We start from the raw sequence: 24,251 nt of genomic DNA on the forward strand, positions 1-24,251 counted from the left end.
AGGCCGGCACGAAGGCACAAGACCTACGAAGCTAGTCTTCACGCAGATAGCGACAGACTAGTCCCAATGACCAAGTTATACATTAGCAATCGAAGAGAGATACAACACTATGGTCACTCACCTAGTCCCAATGACCAAGAGGTCGAGATGGGGACTAGGGAGCGCCTAGGGGGGTCCTTATATACTAGAGGGGCTGCTTAGCAACCAAGGACAAGGCGCGAGAGCGAGGCAGTGAAGATGACAAAGGGGGAACAAAGGGCGAGAAAGAAAAGGCAAGGGCATGGCGATCACGGGAACGTAGCATGCGGCTGTGGGAACGTATCTACAGTGTCCAAACTGGGATGAGCTAGGAAAGGAAACGGTCCGGAAATGGAAGGTGGGCGTCAAAGGGAAGGGAATGGGCGGCAAAAAGGGGCGTCTGTCCAACGTCCGTGACAGTTGTTCATCAGTACGTATTTACCCCCTCCTGTTTATCTCATATATCTCAGCGTCGACTGCCCCCTTACTTCTACGAATCGCCAACTTACTCGTGGCTGACCGACCCAAACAGCCGATCACGACGCGATGGTCAGCAAGTTCACCGCAGCGATGGCGAAGATGGCCGTGCTCGGCCAGGACGTGAACTCGCTCGTCGACTGTTCTGAGGTCATCCCGACGCCCGCTACGCTCGCCACGAAGGTCGCGGTCATCCCGGCGGGTTTGTCGTTGGACGACATCGAGGCGTCCTGCTCCGAGACGCCCTTCCCCACCATTTCAGTCGCCCCAGGTGCGGAGACATCCGTTGCTGCTGTGTAAGTTCTCTTGTGTCTATGTGTGCAATCTGTGATCGCTAGACTCACGTTGACGCTTGCCGTGACAGCCCCTCGTAGATGTGAGACTTCTCTGTGGCGCATTCCCCCGTCCCCAAATCAGTACTCATTACTGCGACCACCGTTTCGTTATCCAACTGCATTTGCTGTCGATCCTTCATACTTATTGGGCGTGGATGCATTCTATATCTTCTATACTAAGCGGTAACTAGCTGGTGTGTGTTCATAATTTCAATGCTATTGCACACCGAACTTGAAAAAACAAATTGCGGCATTATCCATGTGTACACATTGTCTCAAAGGGTTACGACATCCATGCATCCATGCAAAAGAATCGTGGTGTTCTAGATGATGTCTACGATGTCGTACAGTCTGATCTCATGCCCTCCGCCAGGCTCCTCGGATCGACGACCCATATCGCTGCTTTCTCCACTACCGCTCCAGCACCGTCGCCCTCCACACTGTCTCCCTCGGCATTTGCACCTTCTACCTGCCCATGCTCGTCGCGCCCGTGGCTCCATCCGTACCCACCTTCAGCAGCGCGGATATCCCGGAGGATCGCCTTGACGCTCGACTTGTTTGCAGTCAGCGTCGTCCAGCCCCGCGCGGCGCCCCAAAGCATGCTCTGCACAGTGTGCGCCGTGAGACGTGGGTTCGCCTTCGTGACCACCGCGCGCTCGATCGTCTCCTCGGCCAAGTCGGCGCTTTCTGGCGCTGGTGTCGATGCAGACTCGCCGCACTGATGGTCGTCGCCGCGTTCGTGACTAGGTGGGCTCGTGGGAGGCGAGGAGGCTCTAGAGGAGGGCGTGGTTCGCGGATCGGCGATGGTTTCTTGTGCGAGGATGTCGCGGCAGGTCCGAGTGAGGAGCTTGAAGAACGGAGAGAGGGGCCTGCCATCGTCCGACAAAGACGGCGGCTCCAGCGTGTCGTCCGGCACCGGCGCCTCGAAAACGCGGACGGGGATGAGCGGGAGAAACGCGTGCGGGGAGCGCGAGTCCTCCCAGTACCTGTCTTGCGCTTCGGAAAGTGGCACGCCAGCAGCAGGGAAGAGCGCCGCGACGCGACGCCTCTCGTTCGGGCCGCCGATCTTGGACAGGACGATGCGTAGACAGCGGTCGCGCGCCTCGGGCGTCGTCCAGAACTCCACGTTCTCGAGCCCCGGCGAGGCCAAGGCGTTGAGGCGGTCTCGCAGCTCTTGCAGCAGTCCGCGTCCCATCTCTTGGAGGGCTTGGTTCGCGAGGGCGCGCGAATGCGCCCCTAGGCCGGTTTCGCCCAGGCGGCTCTCGTCTACGTCTATCCCCTCAACAGGGCCTTTCGTCGCTTCCAGCCGCTTGCGCTTCCACTCGCGGTACTGGGCAGAGGGGACGTATCGCGCGTCGGCCTCCGCTGGGGAAGTCGGGAGGGGTGAATGGGTGATGTCGGACACTAGTGCAATCAGGATAGACAAGTCCAAATTGACGCGGACCGTCGGCTCGAGGTGGCGGACGGGGGGAGCCACGACACGGGGTAGCTGCGCGGGATCGCGCTCTCCCAGCTCGACGTCGATGCCCATGTCGCGCAGGAGGTCGACTGTACGTGCTATTCGAGGGTCATATTCTCTTGCATCGGTTGGGGTCATATTGAGTCGCGTGAAGCGTAGTGTGATGCTTGGAATAGTGGAGGTGCCCGCCAGTGGGTTTCGCCGCGCGGCATCGAGGAGAGAACGACCAACTCGAAGTATCGAGTTGTCGAAAGTCTTCTGTGCAAGGCTCGGGCGTTCACCCTCTCCGTCTTCGTCCTCGGAATCTGTCAGGTAGGAATCAATCTCCCTGAATTCGGCAAGCAGGCGCGAGTTTTTAGTGCTGTAAATGGGGAGGGAGGTCAACCTCTTACGTTATACAAGCTGCTTGGAGGGAAGACGTACGTATTGACTCGAATCCAACGTCTGCCGCCATCTGCAACGATATCCACCTTCACGCCTGGAGGTTTATGCGAGCCACGGCGCGGGACGTGAGCGGGCTTGTCCTCTTCGAGGAATGTCCGCCAAATCGTCACGATCGGTGGAGGTGCGTACAGTACTTCGTTCCAAACCGATATCAAGTAGGGGGCGTTGGTTGACAAAGAGGGAGCAGTAGCGCATGCAGAATCGTCCAGGAACTACTGGTAGAATGGTGGGGAGATAGTACGCCATGAGCCTGAAAGCGTCTCAGGATGAACTTACCTTCTCCAAGACATCTAGGTCACGCTTGACAGCATCTCTCAACGCGCGCAACCCATGCACCGCATCTCGATGGGAGTGAAATTCCTCGTTTGTCTCACCATTAAGATCTATCGAAGAGTCGAGGATTGGTGGTTTCGCTGAGAGCGGAGCAGTTCCGAAGGCAACCATCGCGGCATGAATCTGGCGAAGTTGTGTTCGTAGACCTTGCAGTTCGGGATGATGCATGGTGGATATCTTCAATATCCAAACGTATTATCAATCGATTTAGAGCATAGAAGACAAGTGAGTTGATGCTGGTATGAGGCTAGGGCAAAACGAGGTGAAATGATGTCTACACTTCCGGTCCGACTTTCTCGGACTATATAACTATGTAAGGATGCTAGGGTTATGGTTCCTGAACAACGCAGCATTGGCAGACATCGTACAACTCGAAGTACACTCTTGCGTCTTGAACGCCTCCCATCCACCGCCGAAGTGACGAGATTAAGTACGCATCAGCTTTGCTTCTTCACCATTCCCATCGCCTCTCTCTGGAACACCTAACGCGTACAATATCACCCACCAAGTTGGCGGACGGTTTCTCATATCTTCAGGTGTCTGGTATAGCTTGAGTAGCCTACAACGAGGTATGCAAACCTCTGGGATATCGGGCCAGGGAGGTACTAGCATGACCCCAGAAGCTACGACCCATAACGTATTTCATGGATATCTCCCTCCCTTCCTCTCCAATACATTTCAGACTTCGCACACTTCACTTGCATCCTGGACAGTACATATGGGTGAAATATGAAGAAAATCGGTGGAGGTTTGCATTGAGCATCGCGGAATTACACGTCTGACCCCAGAAGCTACGGAAAAGCGCCCATAGATTGTCATGGATGGTCACAATGCCGAAGACTGCCGATTCAAACACCGCTGTTATCAGTCGTTTGATAGCGAAGTTGGCCGGGGCAACATTGTCGAAGCGCTCAGATTGAAAGTCAGCTTTATCTCGGTCAGTGGCTGAATGTCACGCTCGAGAGACCTCTTCCTATCTTTCGAATACTGCAACCCGGAACCCTTCGGAGACTGAACAAGAAAGTTTATTGAGAATGTTCAGAACACTTTGCGAAGTTACAGAAAGATCGGCGCTGCAGATCTTTTTGTGGCAGCTCACCAAGGTCAGTAAACCCTTGAAACCCTACTGAGATTGACTTGTATCGGGAGCAAATCCCTTCCGATTTCCTTCTTTGTTTTTTACAATGATATTTTTGAAGTACATCTTCTCGCGTGTAACCCGTGCACACTTTTTGACAGGGAAATGCGAGAACTGGAGGCGTGTCAGTAGCTTCTGGGGTCAGGCGCTTAATCCGTAGCTTCTGGGGTCACACTAGTATCAGACCTCCCAATCCCGCAAGTGATTGGCTGTTCGCCTGGGACATCAGTATGGGCGCATCGGATTTTGATGGCTAGAACAGTGCCACAGACTGAGTTTGTACTTGAGCAAACTTTGAGGAGCTCGAAGAAGCGAACAGTTCCTTCTCTGAGGAGGTCGCAATTGAGGAGACAGCGTTGTCCAACTGACGGAGAGCATTGTGCAGGCGCGGCGGGCGAGGAGGGTGGGGGACGCGCGACACGGAAGACCACCGACGCTGGCGCATCAGCGCGCACTTTTTGATGATCGAAGTTCCCATTGTGGCGCTTGATGGGGGCTGCGCGAAGAGGACCCGCCATTTATACTCCCTCCCCTCCCTCGCATAAAGCCTCGTTCGCGCGATAAATACAGACGGCCTCCCTTCTTAGGGGAGGAGGTGTAAGCAGTGCCTAACCCAAACCCAAACCCTAACCGAACCCGAACCCGAACCCAAACCCGAACCCTAACCGAAACTCTAACCGACGCGTATCCCTCAGACCGCGTGGGTTGGGAGGTTTGATACCTCCCTGGCCCGATATCCCAGAGGTTTGCATACCTCGTTGTAGTCTCTACATAGCTTCTATATGCTGACAATGTACCCCTGAGTATTTGTTGTGGCTCACTGCATGTGTTTCGACTTCGCGGCTGCGTAGAGCGCCACGTCCCACCTATGCAGTCGCGAAGTCGACCGGCTCTCATCTGACCCTCAGGAGCCTTGCCACTCATCGGAAGAATGCGGTTCAGCACACGCCTCATGTGGGAGTATAGTCGACATCCTCCGATGAAGACGTCTACCTCCTAATCAGTGAAACAGCTTCCTCCCGTTCTGAACTGCGCCTTGTACCGTTCTCTGGACGAGAACAAGACACGAGCAGTCTCGTCAGTCAGGATTCAAATTGACGACGTCGGAGCCAATACGACTCTTGTGGCCAGTATGTAGTACATACACGGAGGTTATGACACGGAGTATTCTGTCTGACGACCTCCCGAGAAAGGACAGCTTGCTCTCTCACATTTTGCAACCGACGAATATTTGGAACTGGTCTCCGTGATAACATAGTATGTCCACTCGACTGCGGCAGGAACACACTCAACCCGCTCTGCGAATCATCAGCTTCTCTCAGGGACGGATAGCCTGAGCCCTCGGCCACTTGTCGAAGTTGCCCGCCGAACGCGTCATCAGGATATACTCCGTGCCGTCGCCCTACAGTCCGACTCAGCACCCATCCCATGCTGCCACGCAAACACGGAAGAAGACCACTCACCACCATCGTGCTGGGGAACCCCGCGTCGAACGGCAGCACGCCCTCCAAGAACTTGATGTGCTCCTCGGTGAGCTTCACGTCCAGCGCCTCGATGTTCGCCTGCAGCTGCTCCGTCTTTCTGCACCCGATGATCGGGAACACATAGGGAGTCTTCTGCATCACGTACGCGATCGCGACCGCCTGGATGCTCTTCGCGCCCACCTGCTTCTGCACCTCCTCGAGTGCCTTGCACAGAGTGCGCTCGCTCTCCGTGCGCTCCCATCCGGGGCGGAAGATTGTGCGCCCGAGCTCGCCCGTCTGGCGGCGGCGCTCTTCCTCTTCGTCCGTGCGGATCCTGCCTGCCGCGAGGACGTTCCAGGGCGCCAGGGCAAGCCCTGCGAGGAATTAGAGTTCATGGTTCAGTATTTGATGTGGAGTCGAGCGGGGGACGCATACGTGCCTTCAGCACGGGCCATGGGGATGATGTCGCGCTCGAAGTCGCGCTGGAGGATGCTCCACGCGCCCTGATAGATGACGAACGGAGTCTTGCCCATGAGTCGTGCATACAGGTTCGCCTTCGACACGATCCACGCTGGGGTGTCCGAGATACCCTGGGAATGCCGACGGTGAGCCGTCTGCGGCAACGCGGCTTGCGAGAAGTCGATGTCGGGCTAACCAAGTACAAAACCTTCCCTGACGTCACGAGGTTGTGGAGGCCGTTCATAACCTCTTCCACGGAGGTGTCCCAGTCCCACTGTGATGAAGTATCCGATAAGCCTATCGCATCCGACACGGCAACCCGGCGACAAGACTTACCCAGTGGACGTAGAGGATGTCGATGTAGTCAGTGCGCAACTTCTTCAGCGACGCCTCGACGGAGATGTGCATCGCCTTGAGGTTGTTGCCCGTGTAGTGCACCTTTTGCTTGATGTCCTCCGCGCTCCTCTTGAAATTAGTCGTGTACTGTTCGTATCCCGCGACCCAGCGTCAGTCCGAACATCGTGTAGTCATGCGACAAGCCCGGTCCGTCCTGGGACGCAGGCCTGCAGAGTGCCTACCTTGGTCGCGATGACCATCTGGTCCCGGATGCCGCGCTTCTCCATCCACTCTCCAATAAACTCCTCAGAGGACTCGTCCTGATAGGCGTTCGCGGTATCGATGAAGTTGCCCCCGGCCTCGTAGAACGCATCGAGGAGCGCGAAACTCGACTCTTTATTCATCGCGCCCATGCCGTATTTCTCCCACTTGTCCCCGATGCTCATCGCCCCGAAGCAGATGGGGGAGACACGCACGCCGGCGAGCGGCGAGAGCTGGCGATAGCGGCCGAGCTTGGTCGGGGGCTCTGGGGCGGGGAACCAGATTCTGGACATAGTGCGCGAGGCTGTTCGATTGTGAGGATAGGACTCTTAGATCCACTGAAGGTCTGAGGCCGTTCTGAACATCTGCGGGGCAATATATATATGGCTTGCATGGGACGCATTTGGTCAGGTGTATGACATCGAGAAGCTTCTTGCCCCGCATCGTAGTCCGATGCACCTTAGTAAGGCCATTTGAGTTCGAATCGATGGACGGTTGCAGTTCAATGCGGGCGACGTCGGGGGCGAAGGGCAAGTCAAGCACAACCTGCGAGCCCGAGCATACATCAGTACTTGTAGCCCGCGAGATCTACCTTGCCATAAATGGATGCCATCTCTGCTATCTCCAGCTTACATACGCCATGGTTGTGTATGATTTACGCCGCGGCACAACAAGCCTTCCTCCGACACACTACTGCTCATCACAGCCTATAACTACAGTGCGACATATCCATAGCTTCAGCTACATATAGCTCAGCTCGTTCTTACAAACTGGCCAGAAGTTTCGACTGCCGATGCTGACAGAATGTACTAGAACTTCTTTCAACCTCCAGCCGAGAACGCAAAAGGCGGGGTGTCGAACGGGTATCTGTCACCATAGCTAGCTTCCGATGTCTTCAAGCTCTGACACCTAGAAGCAACTTACGGAACGTCTCGACCATACCTTCGCCGACGGGAGCCAGGAAGTGCGACAGTTTTCAGGTAAGTAACCTACGCCTTCGCCTTCTCATGTCGTCTACGAGATCTCTGTCTCGCTCAGCGTCGGTGGACCTCTTCCCTCCAGAAAAGCGAAGGAGTGAATGGATCAGAACGAACACCGAGGGAAAATGCAATCGAGTGCGCGCCAGTCACCTCTGAGATGCGTCCATGAGCAGCCGCTTGCCCCGAGGATCTCATACCGGAATACGTCACAGCACGATGTCAGCCGCTCACCTATCGATTGTTGGTTGGGCACATCTCAAGTTCGTATCGCTGAGGGGTGCGGTACGGTGGATCATCAACTAACAGCGAAGACACCCTCGCGTCTCAGAAGAATCTGGGGTTAGTTGGCTGTGGACAAACGGCAAGACGATGCAATTCGCTCGGAAGCCTGAGATTGTTGAATGTACTGCTCCACGCTCAACGACATCTCATCACGTCACTCCGCATCCGTTCAATTGGAACATCTGGTGAATTCCAGGTAGATTGAGTTTGGAATCAACTCGACAAAAGCCCCGATAGCCCTGTCTCGGCGAGTACTTTCCCAACGGCGATTGTACGGCAGGTTTGTCCGGTTTCAGTGAAGGACTGAACGAGCTAAGAGAAAAGCTTCGAAGCTCTGCGTAATCGCATCATCTCAATGAACGGAATGCATAATTACGCAATCACGAATGACACTCACGCGAATGTCCAAAGATTTTGCGGGTTGTTGTAAGTGTCGGCAGTGTAAGGGAACCTGACTGTAGATTGGCAGAGCCATCAGAATGCCGCACAGCTGCCGCAAATCGAAACTTACTGCGCGCAGGCTCGGACTTGTACTCTGTTAATGTTCTGTCAGGAAGCATATCTCCTTTCATTGACGATGTCCCACTCACCAATAGGTGTGGTCTCGTCAAGGAAGCTGTACGCTTTACGGGTATAACCGTTAGTTCGCTGCAGGAGTGGCGGTTCAGGAACAGCTCACCAATGCGCCAGTTGTGACTAGACGATCGAGTAGATGATTAAGAAATGCACGGCGGTGGTTGTGAGTTGACTTACCGGAAGTCGGCGTTGACGAGGCTGTCGTGAAACAGGTCAGTCCCTTACATTCACGTCCACCTCGCGCAGCTACTCACAGATCAGGAGGAGCGAGCGGATCCTATATACGCGTCAGCCTCATCCACCCTAGAACCACAGAAGAGGTTACTTACATCCTTCAAGTTCGCGGTCTTAATTTCTGAGTCGATATCGAACCACTCTAAGACCTGGTTGCCGGCCATACCTTACCGTCACATCCACTTGTCAGAGAACATGATGTGCCCAGAAGAACTGATGACGCGAAACACACCCTTGAACTGGAACGTGGATCCAGGCTTGCCGCCGAAGTTAGCAATGGTCGTGTTATGGCGCTCATTCATGAGGGTGCTGAACATCGCGCATGTTGAGGCGCAATTCGCATTACCGACTAGACGAGTTTGCTCATCAATATGACCTGCTCCAAGAGGATATAGATGCTAACCAATCGCAATCTTACTGTCGATGGGCCACACAGGTTAGCTCCTTCAATCGAGGGACCCCCAAAGGTCGTATGCGAGACAACGTACTCTGGTGGGAAGAAGGGCTCCTCGGGAATATCGACGACAAATCCCAGCTCGCATGTATCCTGCCAGTCTCATGATTCAGTAATCATCCAAATGGATCAAACAGTTTAACATACTCCGAAGCGTTGGGATTCCGCGAACTGCTGACCGTTGATGGTCCTCGTCGTTGGAGGGTTTACGAAGTTGTCCGTCAGCGGCATTTGAGTGTCGTTCAGGAAATCATCTGCAACGGTAACAATGTCAACATACGTGAGCTTCGGACCGCACCACCTCAGGATCAAGCATACAGTTGTCTGGCGTGTAGAAGGAGAATGAAGCGTTGAGGCCGAGAGCAATATCAGAAGCAACTATCTTCTGGGCAAGCGGGTTGGCGCGCAGCGTGGATTGGAAGCCACTATGACACGGCCAGCTCAACAAGGATGCGATGAGGTTCTTCAATCGGAAGGATCTTACGGGTTTTGGAAGTTGCCGAGGCTTTTGCTGCCGGTGAGGAACGCGTGAAGGAACTGTCCGAGGCAAACAAAGCCACCTGTCGCTTGGTCAACATCAGACAAGGACGCATGATTCAAGCATGCGCACCGCCGTTGTTGGTCAGGTCAACGATGAGTTGCGATACATCGGCCTGCTCAAATTCCTTGAACGCGCTCTGAACGTCGGTCTGGAACCCGTTGAAGTCATCCGGCTCAAACGAGCCCACAAACATCTAAAAGCAGTGCAAACGATCATCTCGAGCGTGCACCGGGAAAGAGTTAGCATACGTACCACACCGGTCTTGTTATCCGGTAGGACATACGACTTGATTACTCCCTCGCTGCCACTAAGAGTAGGGACTGTCGGCTCAAACTGCGAGGGTAAGCCGACAGAGACCGCCTGCAGGTCGACGACGTTCGCCTTCGCGAGTTTCCGGGTCTTCTGCGGCGGGGCATCGGAGGCAGCGAGCCTTCCGAACTGACTCCCGCTCTTGTTGTCGACGCCGTTCGTTTCGTCATTGGCCGCGCAGTTGTTGGCCCAGCTGTACATGTCGCATATCGCAGGAGCAGCTCAGTGCTAGCCTACTCTCGCATCGTGTGGGAACTCACTAGTCAGCGCCGTTCGTGAACGCGACGCCGGCAAAACTAGAGATGAACGGGACCTTGACCGTCTCGGGCTTCGTAGAGTTGACCAGCTGGAGCGTCATCGTGAGCGACTGCAAATCAGGGAACGCAGGGCCCGCAATGTCCCCAAAGCGCTGCGAGAAGTCGTTGCCCGAGATGCGGTAGCTGCTGAACACGCTGTTCACGCGCACGCCGTGGTCTAGGTAGTTGCCAGATTGGGTTGCGGCGATGAAGTCTGCGTAAGCGTACGGGTCCTGGCCCTCAATCGCGAGCACGCGCGCGCCGGCCAGGCGTTGCCAGTCAAAGCCGATCGAGGCAAGAAGGTCAGTGTAGCCGCTGCCGACGAGAGGGATGAACTCCAGCAGATCGGGAGCAACGAACACACTCTCGACGCCATTCTGCTCGAGCGTCACGACGGGCGCGGGGAGGAGGTTCTGATATGTCTCGTAGCAGCTTGGAAGCCAGCCTGGAATAGCGGGCGCCCGCTCGCGTCAACGACAAACGAAAGACATGCGTGCGTTTATAGAACAAAGGCAGGGACGCACGTGTGTGACCATCATTCAGCTGATTCGTGAATTCGAACAAGTCGTGGTTGAAGTCGTAGTCCGTCTGTGCTCATGAGCCTATACGTCAAGCTTCTGCTGATTGACAGAAAGACGCTGAAACGTCACCTTGTACTTTGTGCTATTGATCCGCTGAAGCTGAGCGCGGATATTGGTCGTCGAGTCCTGGAACGGCGGAGGCGAGTGCAAGTAGAAGTCCTCGAACGTGTAGAAGTTGAAGACACGATCGACGACGGTGAGCACATTCTGACGCAGCGTCTCATTGAACGGGAACGACTTCAAGCACGCGAGCGCGTCGGCTGGGAAAGCAAACTGCTTTCCTGCGACCTTCACGCAAGGATCGGCGGCTACGTGGACCGCAGGTGCGGAGAGCGCGGCTCCGGAGAGGCTAAGGAGCGCTACGAGGGCAGCGAAGCGTCCGGCGAGCAGGACCATGATGCTGGCAGTGACGCGTTAAGACTGGCGGAGGATGAGTACGCAGAGACAGCAGCGAAGCCTCGTAGGGGACGTATCAGCCTGGTAACGGGCGTGCCAGCCTCGAGAGTCGAGCGAGGAGGAGCTCAGACGTCGGGAGGGTCGCTGCACTTGAGCATCTGACATTTATTTGCGCGCGACGCGTCGGAGGAAAGGGGGCTCCTGCTCGGGAATTGTGAGCATCCACTGGGTCGGATCGCGAACACGCTGCGTTCCTGGGGACATGTCGGCCATGTTGAGCGGGAAGCGGGGAGTAAAGTTAAGAATAACCCGGTCGCGCGGCATCGCTGTCGAGAAGCAGAATGATAGAGCCATGTGGAAGAGAGACGGGATGAGAAAAACGAGCGGTGTGATGGACGTACAGCGGATGCGCGACGCTCATGTGCACCTGTACGGCACGCCATCTCGGACGGTTTCTTGATTCTGTTCGCCGTCGCGGTCCGCTGTGCTCGTGGGATGATAAGCTTCACGTCGCTTGTCTTCGAATCCCAATGCTAGGTGACTACTCTGGGCTGCCAGGGAACGCTACGTGACGTAGGACAGACCTGCATCAGTCATCGAGCAAGAATGGATTGCAACGACGTTGAGACGAGCTGCTCGACGCCCGCCGCCAAAATGGACTGCGGTAGAACATAGCAAAGTGATGGTAGCAATCCAAAACGTCCACGTCAGGATGCACTACCAACCTTATCGCATTGCTCCGGCGCCCCCGATCATTTCGCTTTGCCGCCGGAACCTGCATGGCCGTCCCCCCTTGCGAAGACTGTTCCAGGTACTCTTTCTCCACGCTCTCTGCTCCCGACTTGCTGGCACACAAGCTATCCGCTACATCGCTGACGTCGTCAGCCTATCCTAATCCCGCATTGAGCCCATACGTGTACACCCACTTCCTAAAGGGAGCGCCATCCCAGTTCTGCAACATTCTGGTAGCATATGGACCCCTTCTGCCAGATTGACTACCATGCTTCGGCATGCTGTACCGATGTCTATGACAGTGCCAAAAGTCACACCGTCAGTAATGCCCAAAACGCCATCACGAGGTTGATGTTCCCGCCGCCGCTGGCATGTTAGGCCACATACGGCCGCGCAACGCCTTGTTGTGAAAGGAAGGCAGCCCTTCTGCCATAACTATTGACTGCCGCCTCGCGAAACCTGCGGGGTTAAGGGGACGCTGAGACTTACGGAAAGGCGAGAACGATCTGTCAATCTGGATGGTAAAGAAGGATGGTGCCGTCTTTACCGTGAGACTTCTCATACCAGATGAGCGACTGGGGCTGACGGCGTGGCAAACGGAACTTCATGCAATCAGGAGCTAGATACACACGGTAAGTATAGATGTGGATGGAGACACCATAGGGAATGACGGTATAATCTACAGCAATGGGTAAGGCATAGACGGCGGCAAAGCAGCGGCGGCCAGATAGAAAGGTAGAATGTGGGCGAGAGAGCAATGTTGACCAAGAGGGGTGTGCAATATATAAGAGTCCAACTGCTCGATCCACTGAAAGTAGGAGGGATAGAATCTTGACATGAGACATGGAGAGACGTAAGATCGTAGGGAAGCGGGACCTGAAGCCCGTCTTACGCGTCTCCGCGGTCAGATCGGGCACGGACCATGGGGTTGTCTGACCAAGAACGCGAAAGCAGGTCGAGCATCGACGCCGAATGGGACGAGCGATGGAACGGTCGAGGAGATGCGACCGGGAGAGGGGGAAGCGGAGGCGGAGGCGACGTGAGGCCCAGCGAAGGCAACCCCGAGACAGAGCCCCCACGCAGGCGCGTCCTGCTCGAGCTACGGAAGAGCGACCGCAGCCCAAATCGTCTGCGAGGGGATTCCGCGCCTTCCGTAGGGCTTGGGGGGCTCGATGAGTCAGGGCGGCTCGACGGGCTTGCGGGTGTGGACGGACTGGGGGTAGACGGGCTGAGGGCACGCGGCGAGCCGAGAGCGGGGGAGCTCGGTGGGGGAATGTGGATTGGAAGGGCATGTAGGTCAGGCGTACTCATGGCGAATTCGTACGAGGGCACTTCATCTGCATACGGCGCTGGCGGGGCTCGCGCGGCATACGGCCCACGTCCAGTAGGGATTGCAATCGGAGTCGTCGTGGGCGTCGGACTTAAACGGGAAGTGGTCATCACAGGGCTCGACGCTGAATTGACAACAGGGTTGAGTGCTGGGGGTGCGCCTGTGTCAAGCGTCGGACTGAGCTGTTGCGCGGAATCGAGGGCCGTGGAGGCACTTAAGCTGGAAGTTGGTAAACCTTCCACGAAGCTTGGGCCGTTCTCCTCGACAGGGGTCATCACCGTGATCGTAATCTCATCCTCGAGATCAGCGGTGCCACTACAGTATGACAGAATATGTCAGTACAATAACGCATGTGATTAGAAGACGACGATTATAGTTTGATATGATGGTGCACGATAGGGTGGCACAAATGCTAGGACGCTAACTGCGGCGCATGCCTCATGACGCGAAGGTACTCAAGTGCACCGGGATGGAATAGGCATGGTAGGGAGGAAACCGTTCCTTCAATGATTGAGGAATCAGAGGAACTGCGACGTACCGAGATATGACAACCTCAGACTCTCCAGGTTCCTTCGTGTAGATGGGCAGCGTGTGCGTTGATCCCATACTGCTGCTGCGTCGCAATTGCCGAGGACGATTGTCCCTTCCGCGACCTGCACTCGAAGAATCATTCCCACTACTGCCACCTCCTGTGGCCGCTCCTGCAGTGGACGGACGAGCAACACGGCTGTTACCAGCGCCAGCAGCAGATCGAGACGGGCCTGAAGGAGGATTGGAGGCGTTATCTCTCGCGTGACTCGATCGCATCCGAGAACTCGGCCCAGACCCTGCAAGCTCTGAGGCAGGGAGCACGCGAGAGCTGCCCGGACTGGAGCTACTGCCGCTAGCACCAGAGCCGAGCAGCTGTTCCGCCGTGAGCACCAAAGTCTGTCCTGTCCGGGCGCGCTGCTTCGCGGCCTGCAGCGTCCGCACAGGCAAGCCCGTCCTCAGCACCTCATCTGCGGTAATGCGGGTGGGATTCGGGACAGCTGGCACGTTCCGCGACAAGGAGGGACGCACGAAGCTTGATGGGGGAGATCGCGCAGCTGGACGTGGGGTGCTCCGAGATCGCGACGCGGCGTTGTTCCGTGCGGCAGGCGTGATCGTGAGGCTCGTGCCCAGCAGCTGCTCGACGGTTATGTTCTTTGGTCCATGCTTCGAATGTTTGAATGGACGAGCGGGTGTGAGGTCTGACCCGAGCAGCTGATCAGCGGTGAGTTCGACTCTGGTGACGCGGGATCTGCTGGGGCCTGCGGTCATGCTCGGGCGACGTGAGAGTGCGAGATGTGAGACGCGAGGGGCAAACGGTCGTGTGAGATGAACGTGGCGGAGATCGCTCGCGGGAGAGTCCAAGAGCAGAAGCGGGCAAGGACGGGGATACGGGGGTATATGGGTGTGGTGGTACAGAGAGAAGGAGAGATGGGACCGGGAGATGCGAGGAGGGAGATGTCGAGCCGCCCGGGCGAAGGCACGCGATTCCGGATGATCTCTCGATCGTCTGTCCTTCTTGGCAAAGCTGTGCCCCTCTGCTGAGCCAAATGTATTTCTACGGAAACTTTCGGAACGAGTCCAGAGCCACCCGTAGTTCCTACATGTCAGTAAGCAATCACAAACTACATATTCGAGCAGAGCAATCATCATGGGAATAGAAATATGGGGAACAGTGGTTCACGGCAGAGGGCTGCGCGTACTTGCAGAAACGTTGCCGGGAACAAATGGCACAAGTTCGGCTTATCATCACGTAGCCGTCTCACTGCCGTGGCGCACTGGCACCTCCGTCCGACGACAGACCGAAGACTCCCGACCGACTAAAAGTAATAACGTACTTCGATCTAGAGCCTTGCAAAAGAACCTCATACTGTCACAGCACAGTTGAGAAAGTCTCACGTGAGTACAATATCGTCAGGAATCAATTGGTAGGCTCTCCGTATGAGATTGCAAGGTTATAGCTCTTCTTGATACATGATCCCGTACCGCACAGTTCCAGCTGGCACACAGTCGTTCATCTTGTCATCCGTCGTCTCCGGATTTGCACCTGTCCCTCCCGTGCACGCCGGCTAAGTCCAAGTTGGCGAGTTTCGCCCGCATGTTTTCCGGCCCGGTATGAACGCCTATGAGAATTGGAGTACGCAAGTCGCCAGCACCATTTCACAAAAGGCTCAGACCGTGGCATCAGGGACGCCGGTCATTCGACCATGTACATTTCCCCTGGCGCCTTCGGGCTCTCAGAGTGGATGCGAGATCCTGCTCAGCGAGGGGGTGCTAGGTAGCAGCGTATCGCGCCGTCACCAGCGCTCTCGGCTTTGCCCTTAGAAGGCTCCGCTTTTCCCGCTTCGCCTGGGTCGCCGTCAACACTATCCTCCTCATTCGAGTCTGCATTGTTCCCTGAGGTGGTCAGAGAGCGCGTCGTTCAAGACGCAAGGTTGGTCAGTGGAGAGTAGGGAGGGATTGTACTCAAACCTCTTACGGCCGACGCACTCTCTCCCCGGACGTGTGACCGAGTGGATATTCAGAGGGTGCCTAGCTGCGTCCGAACGACTGTCTCACGTTCGTTATTAGGGCGTATCGAGGATTCGACGTGTCAGAATACTCTGTGCGTGTGTCAATACGTCTATTGAACGTAGGATGGAGAGCAGCCCATCTTCCTGGTCTTCTGACTAAAGCTACAGGGTACAGCATCTTGGACCTGAAGTCCTTTGCCGACCCTGCGCCGTCGCCGCTGAATAGGTATGAGCTCCGCACGTGGCCTGTGGGAAGGGAGGTAGGGAGCATGCGTACCTCGTAGCGACACGGCATCTAGCCACACGAGTCGAAGTCAAGATGTGCGTGAACTTGAGTACAGAATCTTGTTATCGGAGCTCGTATGGCTTGACCTTGACGCTATAGTTATGTGCGGGACACGGACAGGAAACACTACTCACTGTAATCATGCCGCCATCATCTCCTGAGGAGAAAGGTCGCGATAGAGGTCGCTTCATTTGGCGGATGGGGCCGCGTCGCAAACGCTGCCTAAGTCAGAAGTAGCTGCCCAACATTGGATAGTCGTTGAACAACACAAGTTTCGACAATCTCCCCCGTCCCTACATCGACGGTGCAGGTGATCGGCACACATGGCAAAATGGAGATGGGCGTACTGAATGGCGGACTCCTTGGAAGGCTTAAAAATCCCCCCCCCCGTAGCCCCCCTGCCCGACGTAGCTAAAAAGCCCTAGCGTGACCCATGTGTTGAAGTTCGCGAGGGAGTCGTAAGAACGATAACACAGTATATTGCGTTTGGCTGAGCTCTGCAAACGCATGAGGAACAAGTGGCGTGTGACAGCGAGAGGAACATATACTACAAGCTGACTAAGCATATCCATAACGGGACATGTACCTACGAGACCGTCCAATCCTGAATTCCAATACCATGGTAGTCCCTTAAGTCGCGAAAGGTTGTCCTTAATAGAAAGCAACTTCAAAGACATGCGCTCCGACAGTTAGTGACGTCGAGCATATGATGCCAATGGACCAAGAGACTACATGAAGTGTAGCGCCAAAATCCATTCTATGTAGGACAAATAGACGCCCGCCCGTGGATCCCATCGGATTATGTGGGACTCGGGAGAACTTCATCACTCTCCTCCATAACCTCTCCGATTCACACCAACAAGAGACCTTCTGCACGCTATGCTGGAGAATGTCATATGACCTCTTGCTGCTGTATCGAGCTTACTCCTGTGCTCCTCCTCAAGTGTCAGGCTCCACCTTCGAGATCGTGGCTCTTCAGGTGCGTATCCTGCATGCGGTCACTGCTCTACCATCCCTGTTAGCTGCATTATGACCTATCCCGGTCTCTTATCCTTTGGGATACGATACGATTTCTAAGTGCTACCTTTGCATCAATCCTGCGCTTGCCACCCGAACCAACCTGATCCCGAGAAGGTGGATGCAGAAAATTGGGTCCGAATGGCTGAAGCTCGCTTGCGTCAGATGTTCCTTTCTATTTGTGAAGTTCATGCGATTCGTGCTCTCACCACCCAGGAGCCTCGCGATGTCGACTTGCGTCATATGTAGACGGTCTTAGCACAGCCCGCGCCCAACGTATCCCTGGAAGCGGTGCTCATTGACAGATGGACGCCCACTCGATATAAAGCGTCAGAGCACAGCCAAAAAGCCCAGGCCTTCAGTCGGCCAGGCAGCGCAACTTATAGCAGCGCCCCGTAGGTTCGGCAACAGAGATTAAGGAGCACAGAGGCTAGAGTTTGGAGTTGTTCTCAAACCATTGCAGGGCCCTACTGCAGTGCCGCTTGCGTTCAGCCGAGATCTATTGAGCGCTGTGTTGATCGGCGGGCAATGTGTGTGAGAAATGTCTTACGCGATGCTGGGCTAATATTGGGTCCAATGCAGGATTCATCTCTGCCGTGGAGTCAAACTTTTTATGCTTGGATTGTTCCGATCATGACAATTCGATGTCCTCCCTCTTGCCGGCCGCGGATGCACTAACCCAGCATCTTACTTCACCACGTCCACGGTCCCTTGCTTGAGTTGCGTGTCCCAGCGCAATGCCCTTGCTAGCCTACGCAGTCGTCTCTGTGACTTTGGCTCTAAGCGTTCGTGCGGGAAATTGGACCGCGACTCCCTTCAGCCCAGCTTCCGTCCCGCTTGCCGTGCGCTCCCCATACCTCTCGGTATGGCTACCCCAAGGCGCCGGTAACGCTCTCAATGATGTATGGCCAGAATTCTGGACCGGGCAGGTGAGACGTTTATCACGATGAACCCCGCATATGCTGATGTTTTGCAAGGATGTCTCCGGGTGGTCAGGATTTGCGAAGGTTGATGGTACAGCGTACGTCTGGATGGGTGCACCCGGAGTGCCCAATACAACCTTTACCAAGGCTACTCAGAAGAGTCTTCAAGTGAGACTACTGGCATGGTCCGTTTCGATCGAACCTGACAATCATGGTAGTGGACTTCAACACAAAGCAGCTTCGTCATGACGGCCGGCCCGGTCGATCTGAACATCACTTTCTTTAGTCCCGTGGAGGTGAGCAACAGCCATGTCCTCGTCCGGTGCATCCCAGTGATGAATATACTATAGCCCAGTGATCTCGTGAACCAATCCCTTCCTTTATCATACTACTCTATCTCTGCAGCGTCAAACGATCAGAATTCGCACAAAGTCCAGGTGTACGTTGATATTTCCGGGGAATGGGTGACTGGGACTCGCCTCAGCGCTCCCACCATCAATTGGACGACAACCGCTGGGGATGTGATAACGCACCAGGTTCAGCTCACGAATCAGGTTGAGTACAGCGAGCTTGGCGACCATATTCAGCGTAGGTAACTATTTTGTTCCTGCGTCGGGGCGTACTGATGTCTTCTTGTGCAGAGGGTGCTGCATACCACTCGACTCTAAGCGTGCGCCCAGCCTCGTGTATTGAGCTACCCTCGCAAGTCTGATAAACAGTTCCATTGCAGGTACCGGGAACGACATACCAGACTGGACAAGACATCGTTGTCCGCGCAGAGTTCATCAACAATGGCGTACTCAACAATACACAGGACACTCAGTTCCGTGCCGTGAACGACAACTGGCCTGTATTTGCGTTTGCGCACGACTTCGGAACCGTCACGGCTGCGACAACCCCTGTCGTCTACTCGGTCGGACACGCACGTGACCCCGCGATCCAGTATGTCACCGTCAACAATGGACGAATGGCCCTGAGCTCCTACTTCTGGACCCGATACTCTACGATGGCAGATGCCGTGAGCATGGATGCTTTGTATGTTGATTGTTGCTAATGGCCAGGTCATATCGTTAGATTGCAGCCTTTCTGAAGGATTACAATAACGCTGTGGCTAGAGCGGACGCGTTCGATGCTCAGATCAACAACGATGCGCGGAACATCTCCTCCGATTATGCTTCGTTGGTCGCGCTCTCGATACGGCAAACCTTCGGCGCCATCGAGATCACGGTCGGGAAGAAGATGGACGGGACTTTGGACACATCAAACATCCTCACGTTCACTAAGCGTGCGTGCGGCTTCTGAAGATTGACTATGGCTCGCTTGAACTGATGGTCCTTTCTGGATGTGTAGAGATATCATCAGACAATGTACGCCCCAGCGCGTGCGATTTGGTAGTTCTGACATTGACGAAGCCGACAGACCGTGAATACCGTGGACGTCATCTACCCTTCTTGGCCTCTTTTCCTCTACACGAACCCAGCGATAGGCAGATCACTATTGCTTCCGTCACTACAGTATCAGAACTCAGGACAGTATCCGAATCGTTGGTGTGCCCATGACATGGGTTCGTCCTGGCCGTTCTCTGAATCTCCTGGGGTTCTGATTATCCTCATGCCCTAGGCTCAAGTTATCCGAACGCCACTGGCCACAACGATGGTAAGGCAACACTTCTGACGTGATATCCCCTGCTATACATACTCCAATTTAACAACATCGCTGCAGGGCTGGACATCCAGATGCCTGTAGAAGGTACGATGGTTCTATGTGCAAATATCTTTGAAGCATTGAATGCTCACACATACTCTCGATAGAAAGTGGGAACATGCTCATTATGGCGCTCAGCTATACTCAGTGGACGAATGATATGTCTTTGCTCAGCACCTATGTACGTCCATCCACACTGGCTGGGTATCATTTCACGGCCGGCTAACTTCGGAATCAACATACAAGTCTGGCTTGCTGGACCAATGGACCCAGTTCCTGGTCCAGGACTCCTTGATTCCAGCAAATCAAGTTAGCACGGACAACTTCGCCGGATCGCTTGCGAACCAAACCAATCTTGCTATCAAGGGTATTGTCGGGATACAGGCGATGGCTGAGATCGCTCGACTCACCAACGACATGTCGAAGTACACGAACTACAGTGTAGGAGTTAACGTCTTGTCCTTCATAGCTTGACAACGAGGCTCACGTCTCTGCAGACGCTTGCGGCCTCGTACGTTCAGCAATGGCAGAACTACGCGATCTCCTCGTCTGGCTCTCATCTGACCCTTTCGGTACGTTGCGTTATCTCTGTTCTTTCCAGCAGCTGACAATGAGCGTCATGGGCTGACGTACACTCTCAAGTATGGTGACGATGCTAGGTACGGCAATCAGCTTTCCAATCCAGACCTTGTCTCACTTCATCGTTAGCTGGGGCCTAACTTACAATCTGTACGCTGACAAACTCCTCGCCACCAATGTCTTCCCTTCCTCCGTGTACGACCTGCGTGCGTAACCGTTGTAGCTTTTGCCTGCTCTGCGTCACTCTTAGCTCATACGAATGTCAACAAACAGAAACTTCCTGGTATAACGGCAAAGCTAGTGCGTGTTCAGAACATTAGAACGATTGCGGGATTCATCTATTCTCACAATACACTGCAGACACCTATGGGGTCATTCTGGATACGCGACACACATACACGAAGTCCGGTGCGTTGAGTTATCTACTGCAGACAAAACGGCTATTGAAGTCATTCGGCTCCGATACATTGATTTGTGACAGATTGGTCGATGTGGACCGCAGCCACAGTCACCTCAAACGATGTACGGGACCAGATCGTCAGCGCAGTAGTCAAATACGCGTCCGATGGACAGAACAGCAACCCTTTGAGTGATTTGTACGACACTGATAGCGGTAAACAAGCTATGGGCGGGAACTTTGCTCGTCCTGTCGTTGGCGGCCATCTCGCCTTGGTAAGTCCCGAGTACGATGACCATGTTGATTCGCTCCATTTTTATGTTAACGATATGTTCAGCTTGCCCTACAAGCGGCACCCAACATAACGGATCCCAACGTTTCGTCTAGTAGTACTTCGACTGGAAGTACCGCCTCTCCAACGGGTAGCCCATCAACTTCGTCGAACAAGTCTGGTGCTCCTCCTCGTTGGAGCAATGCAGGCAGTGTGACAGTACTTAGCTTGCTTGGTATCCTATGCGTTTTCTTGGTTGCATAGTCACCTTGAAAGACACTTCTTCATCTATATATGTTCATCAGTTGCTATCTGTGCTCTGCTATGTTGGATCGTCGAGACTGATATATGTATCATTTCAGTTGATTATTCCTCGACTCTACCGCTGTCGGAAGATATTGCAAACGTTGTGCGACTTTTCGTAAGACATCATGGGAAGACAAATCAGGGCTTGGCACGACGCCCATTCCTGTGCTCCATCACTAAAGGCACCGCTTACTCCAGGCACCGCATTACCACCTACAGATGATATACCACATATTGGAAATAGGACTAGTCGGGCGTCGAGGTCTCGTGTGAGCGATTTTCAAATCGAAACATGGAAAGCCCGTGAGGACCCTCAGGGTAATCACAGTGTACTGCTGCTGGCTACTGTCGGTTTGCCAACGTTGATGTTCTGTGTCAGGGATGGAGGTCAATGGGCTCATTTGTTTCTATCCTAAGTATCCGCGGGAAGGTGTAGAGCTATAGCGGAGATACGTCGGCGCCGTCAAATGTATGAGTGACAGTTGGGGCGTCGCGTATAGATCACCCGGCCTGATTCTGTTAGTTTTACGATCGATGCTTGCCGACGGAAGTAACATATAACTAATCGTGTCCCTTACAGACAGCACACCTCTCTACTTTCCTACCCTTGTCAGGCAGCAATGGGTAGTTGGACGGTCTCCATTGACGACTCGAGCTCCTTCATCAACTATCGCCCTCACGGTACGTGTCGCCCCGAGCTCGAGGCTTCTCACATCAGGAGATCTTCTGTTCCATGCTGATTGTGCATGACAGGTGATGGCGGCGCTGGGAATTGGACAAGTACTGGGTGGCAGCCTTGGTATTCGGACAAGGGGTTCAATACTGCTGGTGGGGAGCTGGGCACCGGCCAAAGCCTGCACATCACTGGGTTTCCTAATGCGAGTCTGGACTTCACATTCTACGGTGAGCAAGTTGCCTTCTCATTTTCCCATGAAAACTCATACCAAGCCATGTCAAGGCACCGAAGTCGCTTTGTACGGCAATGCGAATTGCTCGTACGATGTTTCAGTCGATGGGTCGCTGCAGTCATTCCAAGCGGCGAGCGGCCCTGAGTTGTTCCACATGACTGCCCTCGACGAGAAGACGCACAATGTCACACTAGTTGCGCATGCTTCAGACGGGGCTTTGTTCTCTTTCGACTGGGCCGACATCACTAGACCGCTCCCAGGGTATGTTTCCGTGCATTGTGTTGGAAGTCATATCTGATGGAGGTCTTCAGAGAGGATATCCCATCATCCCAGGTCTTTGCAGCTACAGATCCAACGTTTTTCGAATACAGAGGTGATTGGTCGCAAAAGACCGATCCGAATGGTCAGATCCCGAGCGAGAGTCATTCCGCGCCATACTACCAGGTACAGAGCTCACCAGCATCCTTGTCGTTTGCGTTCCAAGGCTCCGGTGTCTCTGTGAACGGCTCGAGGAATTGGGGAGGTTATACGTACGATGTTGTCAGTCACCTTTCTCTCAATTTTTCGATATGGATATCTCAGACGGACTTATTAGACACTTGATGACGTCACAACCTCGTATAACGAGAGCACTATGTGGTTGATTGGCGATGCTCTGCTATTCTATCAGGACGGCCTTGACCCCTCTGCAACGCACACCGTCAATATCACCCCCAAAGTCGGCGATGGGTTGATATTTTGGCTGAATTCTGTGACGGTCCACGGCGGTCTCAATGCCACCAGCACAAACTCAAGCACGTCCCCGAGCAGGTATGTCTATATACATTCTGTTGCTTTGTGTGCGTCTCGATGAGCCCTGACCCAACCTCTTTTTTCCGTCTTGTCAGCACCCTCCAAACCTCTAGCACTGCCAGTGGATCTGCATCGGCGACATCGAACCCTTCGACATCTCAGCCTAACTCCGCACACTCCTCTGACGCGGGTAGGATAGCGGGCGGGGTCATCGGTGGGCTCGCCGGCTTGGCGATCCTCGCAGGTGCGCTCGTCTTCTACTTTCGCAGACGTCGCGTTCCAGCCCCCGCGCGCGATCCGCCGGTTCCTGCGGTGAGCCCGTACCCAGACGTGGCAGACGTCGAGATCATAACGGCGCGGGAGACGGCCCCGCCGATGATGAGCGAGATCAGGAAGCTGGCTGTGGAAGGGCTGGCCGCAACACGGGCGAACAACCAACCTCCCTCGTCCAGCGCGTACTCGGCATCGTCCGCGCCTCCTTCGTCGGGGATCGTAACAGGCGCCACAGCTGCTCCTGCAGTTTCACCGACCAGCCCGCGGCTGAGCCAGGGCCCGGGATCAGAGGCGGCGGTGGTGGACAGGCTGATCCAGCTCATTGCTGACCGGATCGAACATACACGCGCACCGACCGCGAGTCGATCGGATTTCAGCGCGGGGTCCGACTCTATGCCGCCAGAATATCCGCCTCCCGGCTATCCGGGCGCGTGAGATGTATATTGTACAGGTCGATTCTCTTTTTCCCCTGCTCTCTGCTCCAGCATCTTTCCTGGCACTCATTGTTTACTTACCACATGCTTACTCTTGTCTCCGTAGGCATTTGCTTCTAATAGTTCTGCTTTGTCGTTTGTTGTCTTCCCGTTGGAGCTAGTGTAACAATCCCTAGTGAATCATCGCACGACTCGTCTCATCTTGGCCAAGTGTATCTGTTGCTCTGCTGAGAACTCACTCCACACACGTCTGTTGTCCCCCTCGCGTCCCGTGAGACGATAGAATCAACGCGTGCTGCTAGTCATATGCTACTCTGGATTCAAAACATCCGACCGAGATACATTATCTATATATATTTCTGCATACTATGAGAAGATTCGCGAGAG

General features: G+C 54.6%; 7 protein-coding genes across 7 annotated transcripts in view; 3 read left to right on the forward strand and 4 right to left on the reverse strand.

Annotated features, from left to right (window-relative positions):
* The window catches only part of MnP9-short (fungal versatile peroxidase from pleurotus Eryngii), a gene marked incomplete at both ends in the record, with an annotated part of 11,641 nt that extends 10,772 nt beyond the window's left edge, over positions 1 to 869 (forward strand). The window contains 2 exons of the mRNA XM_007370719.1: positions 573 to 791; positions 860 to 869. Of these exons, the coding sequence (XP_007370781.1) occupies positions 573 to 791; positions 860 to 869 (229 nt within the window). The remainder of the gene's footprint in view (positions 1 to 572; positions 792 to 859) is intronic.
* A 295-nt stretch (positions 870 to 1,164) lies between these two features.
* DICSQDRAFT_130080 (uncharacterized protein) lies at positions 1,165 to 3,234 on the reverse strand (the record flags this gene model as incomplete). The annotated part of the gene is made up of 3 exons (XM_007370720.1): positions 1,165 to 2,650; positions 2,713 to 2,945; positions 3,010 to 3,234. The coding sequence occupies 3 exons, from the start codon at positions 3,232 to 3,234 to the stop codon at positions 1,165 to 1,167; spliced, it is 1,944 nt and encodes a 647-aa protein (XP_007370782.1).
* A 2,055-nt stretch (positions 3,235 to 5,289) lies between these two features.
* Positions 5,290 to 7,129, reverse strand: DICSQDRAFT_93639 (Aldo/keto reductase). Its single transcript, XM_007370721.1, has 6 exons — positions 6,705 to 7,129; positions 6,463 to 6,609; positions 6,323 to 6,400; positions 6,107 to 6,257; positions 5,668 to 6,041; positions 5,290 to 5,606 (listed from the first exon to the last, which is right to left on the reverse strand). The coding sequence occupies exons 1-6, from the start codon at positions 7,014 to 7,016 to the stop codon at positions 5,523 to 5,525; spliced, it is 1,146 nt and encodes a 381-aa protein (XP_007370783.1). The 5' UTR covers positions 7,017 to 7,129; the 3' UTR covers positions 5,290 to 5,522.
* Positions 7,130 to 8,378: 1,249 nt separating this feature from the next.
* DICSQDRAFT_163880 (uncharacterized protein) lies at positions 8,379 to 11,424 on the reverse strand (the record flags this gene model as incomplete). Its single annotated transcript, XM_007370722.1, has 18 exons — positions 11,046 to 11,424; positions 10,920 to 10,983; positions 10,360 to 10,840; positions 10,043 to 10,292; positions 9,860 to 9,983; positions 9,734 to 9,809; positions 9,568 to 9,674; positions 9,397 to 9,503; positions 9,284 to 9,342; positions 9,199 to 9,212; positions 9,028 to 9,144; positions 8,891 to 8,961; positions 8,816 to 8,838; positions 8,739 to 8,759; positions 8,665 to 8,681; positions 8,576 to 8,608; positions 8,497 to 8,520; positions 8,379 to 8,440 (listed from the first exon to the last, which is right to left on the reverse strand). The coding sequence occupies exons 1-18, from the start codon at positions 11,370 to 11,372 to the stop codon at positions 8,379 to 8,381; spliced, it is 1,977 nt and encodes a 658-aa protein (XP_007370784.1). The 5' UTR covers positions 11,373 to 11,424.
* Positions 11,425 to 12,695: 1,271 nt separating this feature from the next.
* DICSQDRAFT_141249 (uncharacterized protein) lies at positions 12,696 to 14,844 on the reverse strand. The gene is made up of 2 exons (XM_007370723.1): positions 13,973 to 14,844; positions 12,696 to 13,749 (listed from the first exon to the last, which is right to left on the reverse strand). Exons 1-2 carry the CDS (start codon positions 14,731 to 14,733, stop codon positions 12,993 to 12,995), a joined length of 1,518 nt encoding a protein of 505 aa, XP_007370785.1. The 5' UTR covers positions 14,734 to 14,844; the 3' UTR covers positions 12,696 to 12,992.
* Positions 14,845 to 17,890: 3,046 nt separating this feature from the next.
* On the forward strand, positions 17,891 to 21,519 carry DICSQDRAFT_93645 (uncharacterized protein). The gene is made up of 20 exons (XM_007370724.1): positions 17,891 to 18,206; positions 18,255 to 18,368; positions 18,419 to 18,496; positions 18,551 to 18,788; positions 18,842 to 18,870; positions 18,931 to 19,218; positions 19,275 to 19,485; positions 19,551 to 19,567; positions 19,620 to 19,764; positions 19,821 to 19,856; positions 19,923 to 19,949; positions 20,012 to 20,085; positions 20,151 to 20,345; positions 20,402 to 20,476; positions 20,547 to 20,563; positions 20,613 to 20,689; positions 20,757 to 20,783; positions 20,844 to 20,891; positions 20,965 to 21,155; positions 21,218 to 21,519. Exons 1-20 carry the CDS (start codon positions 18,015 to 18,017, stop codon positions 21,413 to 21,415), a joined length of 2,277 nt encoding a protein of 758 aa, XP_007370786.1. The 5' UTR covers positions 17,891 to 18,014; the 3' UTR covers positions 21,416 to 21,519.
* Positions 21,520 to 22,071: 552 nt separating this feature from the next.
* On the forward strand, positions 22,072 to 24,213 carry DICSQDRAFT_141251 (uncharacterized protein). Its single transcript, XM_007370725.1, has 6 exons — positions 22,072 to 22,138; positions 22,211 to 22,360; positions 22,416 to 22,626; positions 22,677 to 22,905; positions 22,961 to 23,175; positions 23,253 to 24,213. Exons 1-6 carry the CDS (start codon positions 22,078 to 22,080, stop codon positions 23,863 to 23,865), a joined length of 1,479 nt encoding a protein of 492 aa, XP_007370787.1. The 5' UTR covers positions 22,072 to 22,077; the 3' UTR covers positions 23,866 to 24,213.
* Positions 24,214 to 24,251: the final 38 nt, after the last annotated feature.

The sequence above is a fragment of the Dichomitus squalens genome (assembly GCF_000275845.1).
Source record: "Dichomitus squalens LYAD-421 SS1 unplaced genomic scaffold DICSQscaffold_74, whole genome shotgun sequence".
Classification (NCBI taxonomy): Eukaryota; Fungi; Basidiomycota; class Agaricomycetes; order Polyporales; family Polyporaceae; genus Dichomitus; species Dichomitus squalens.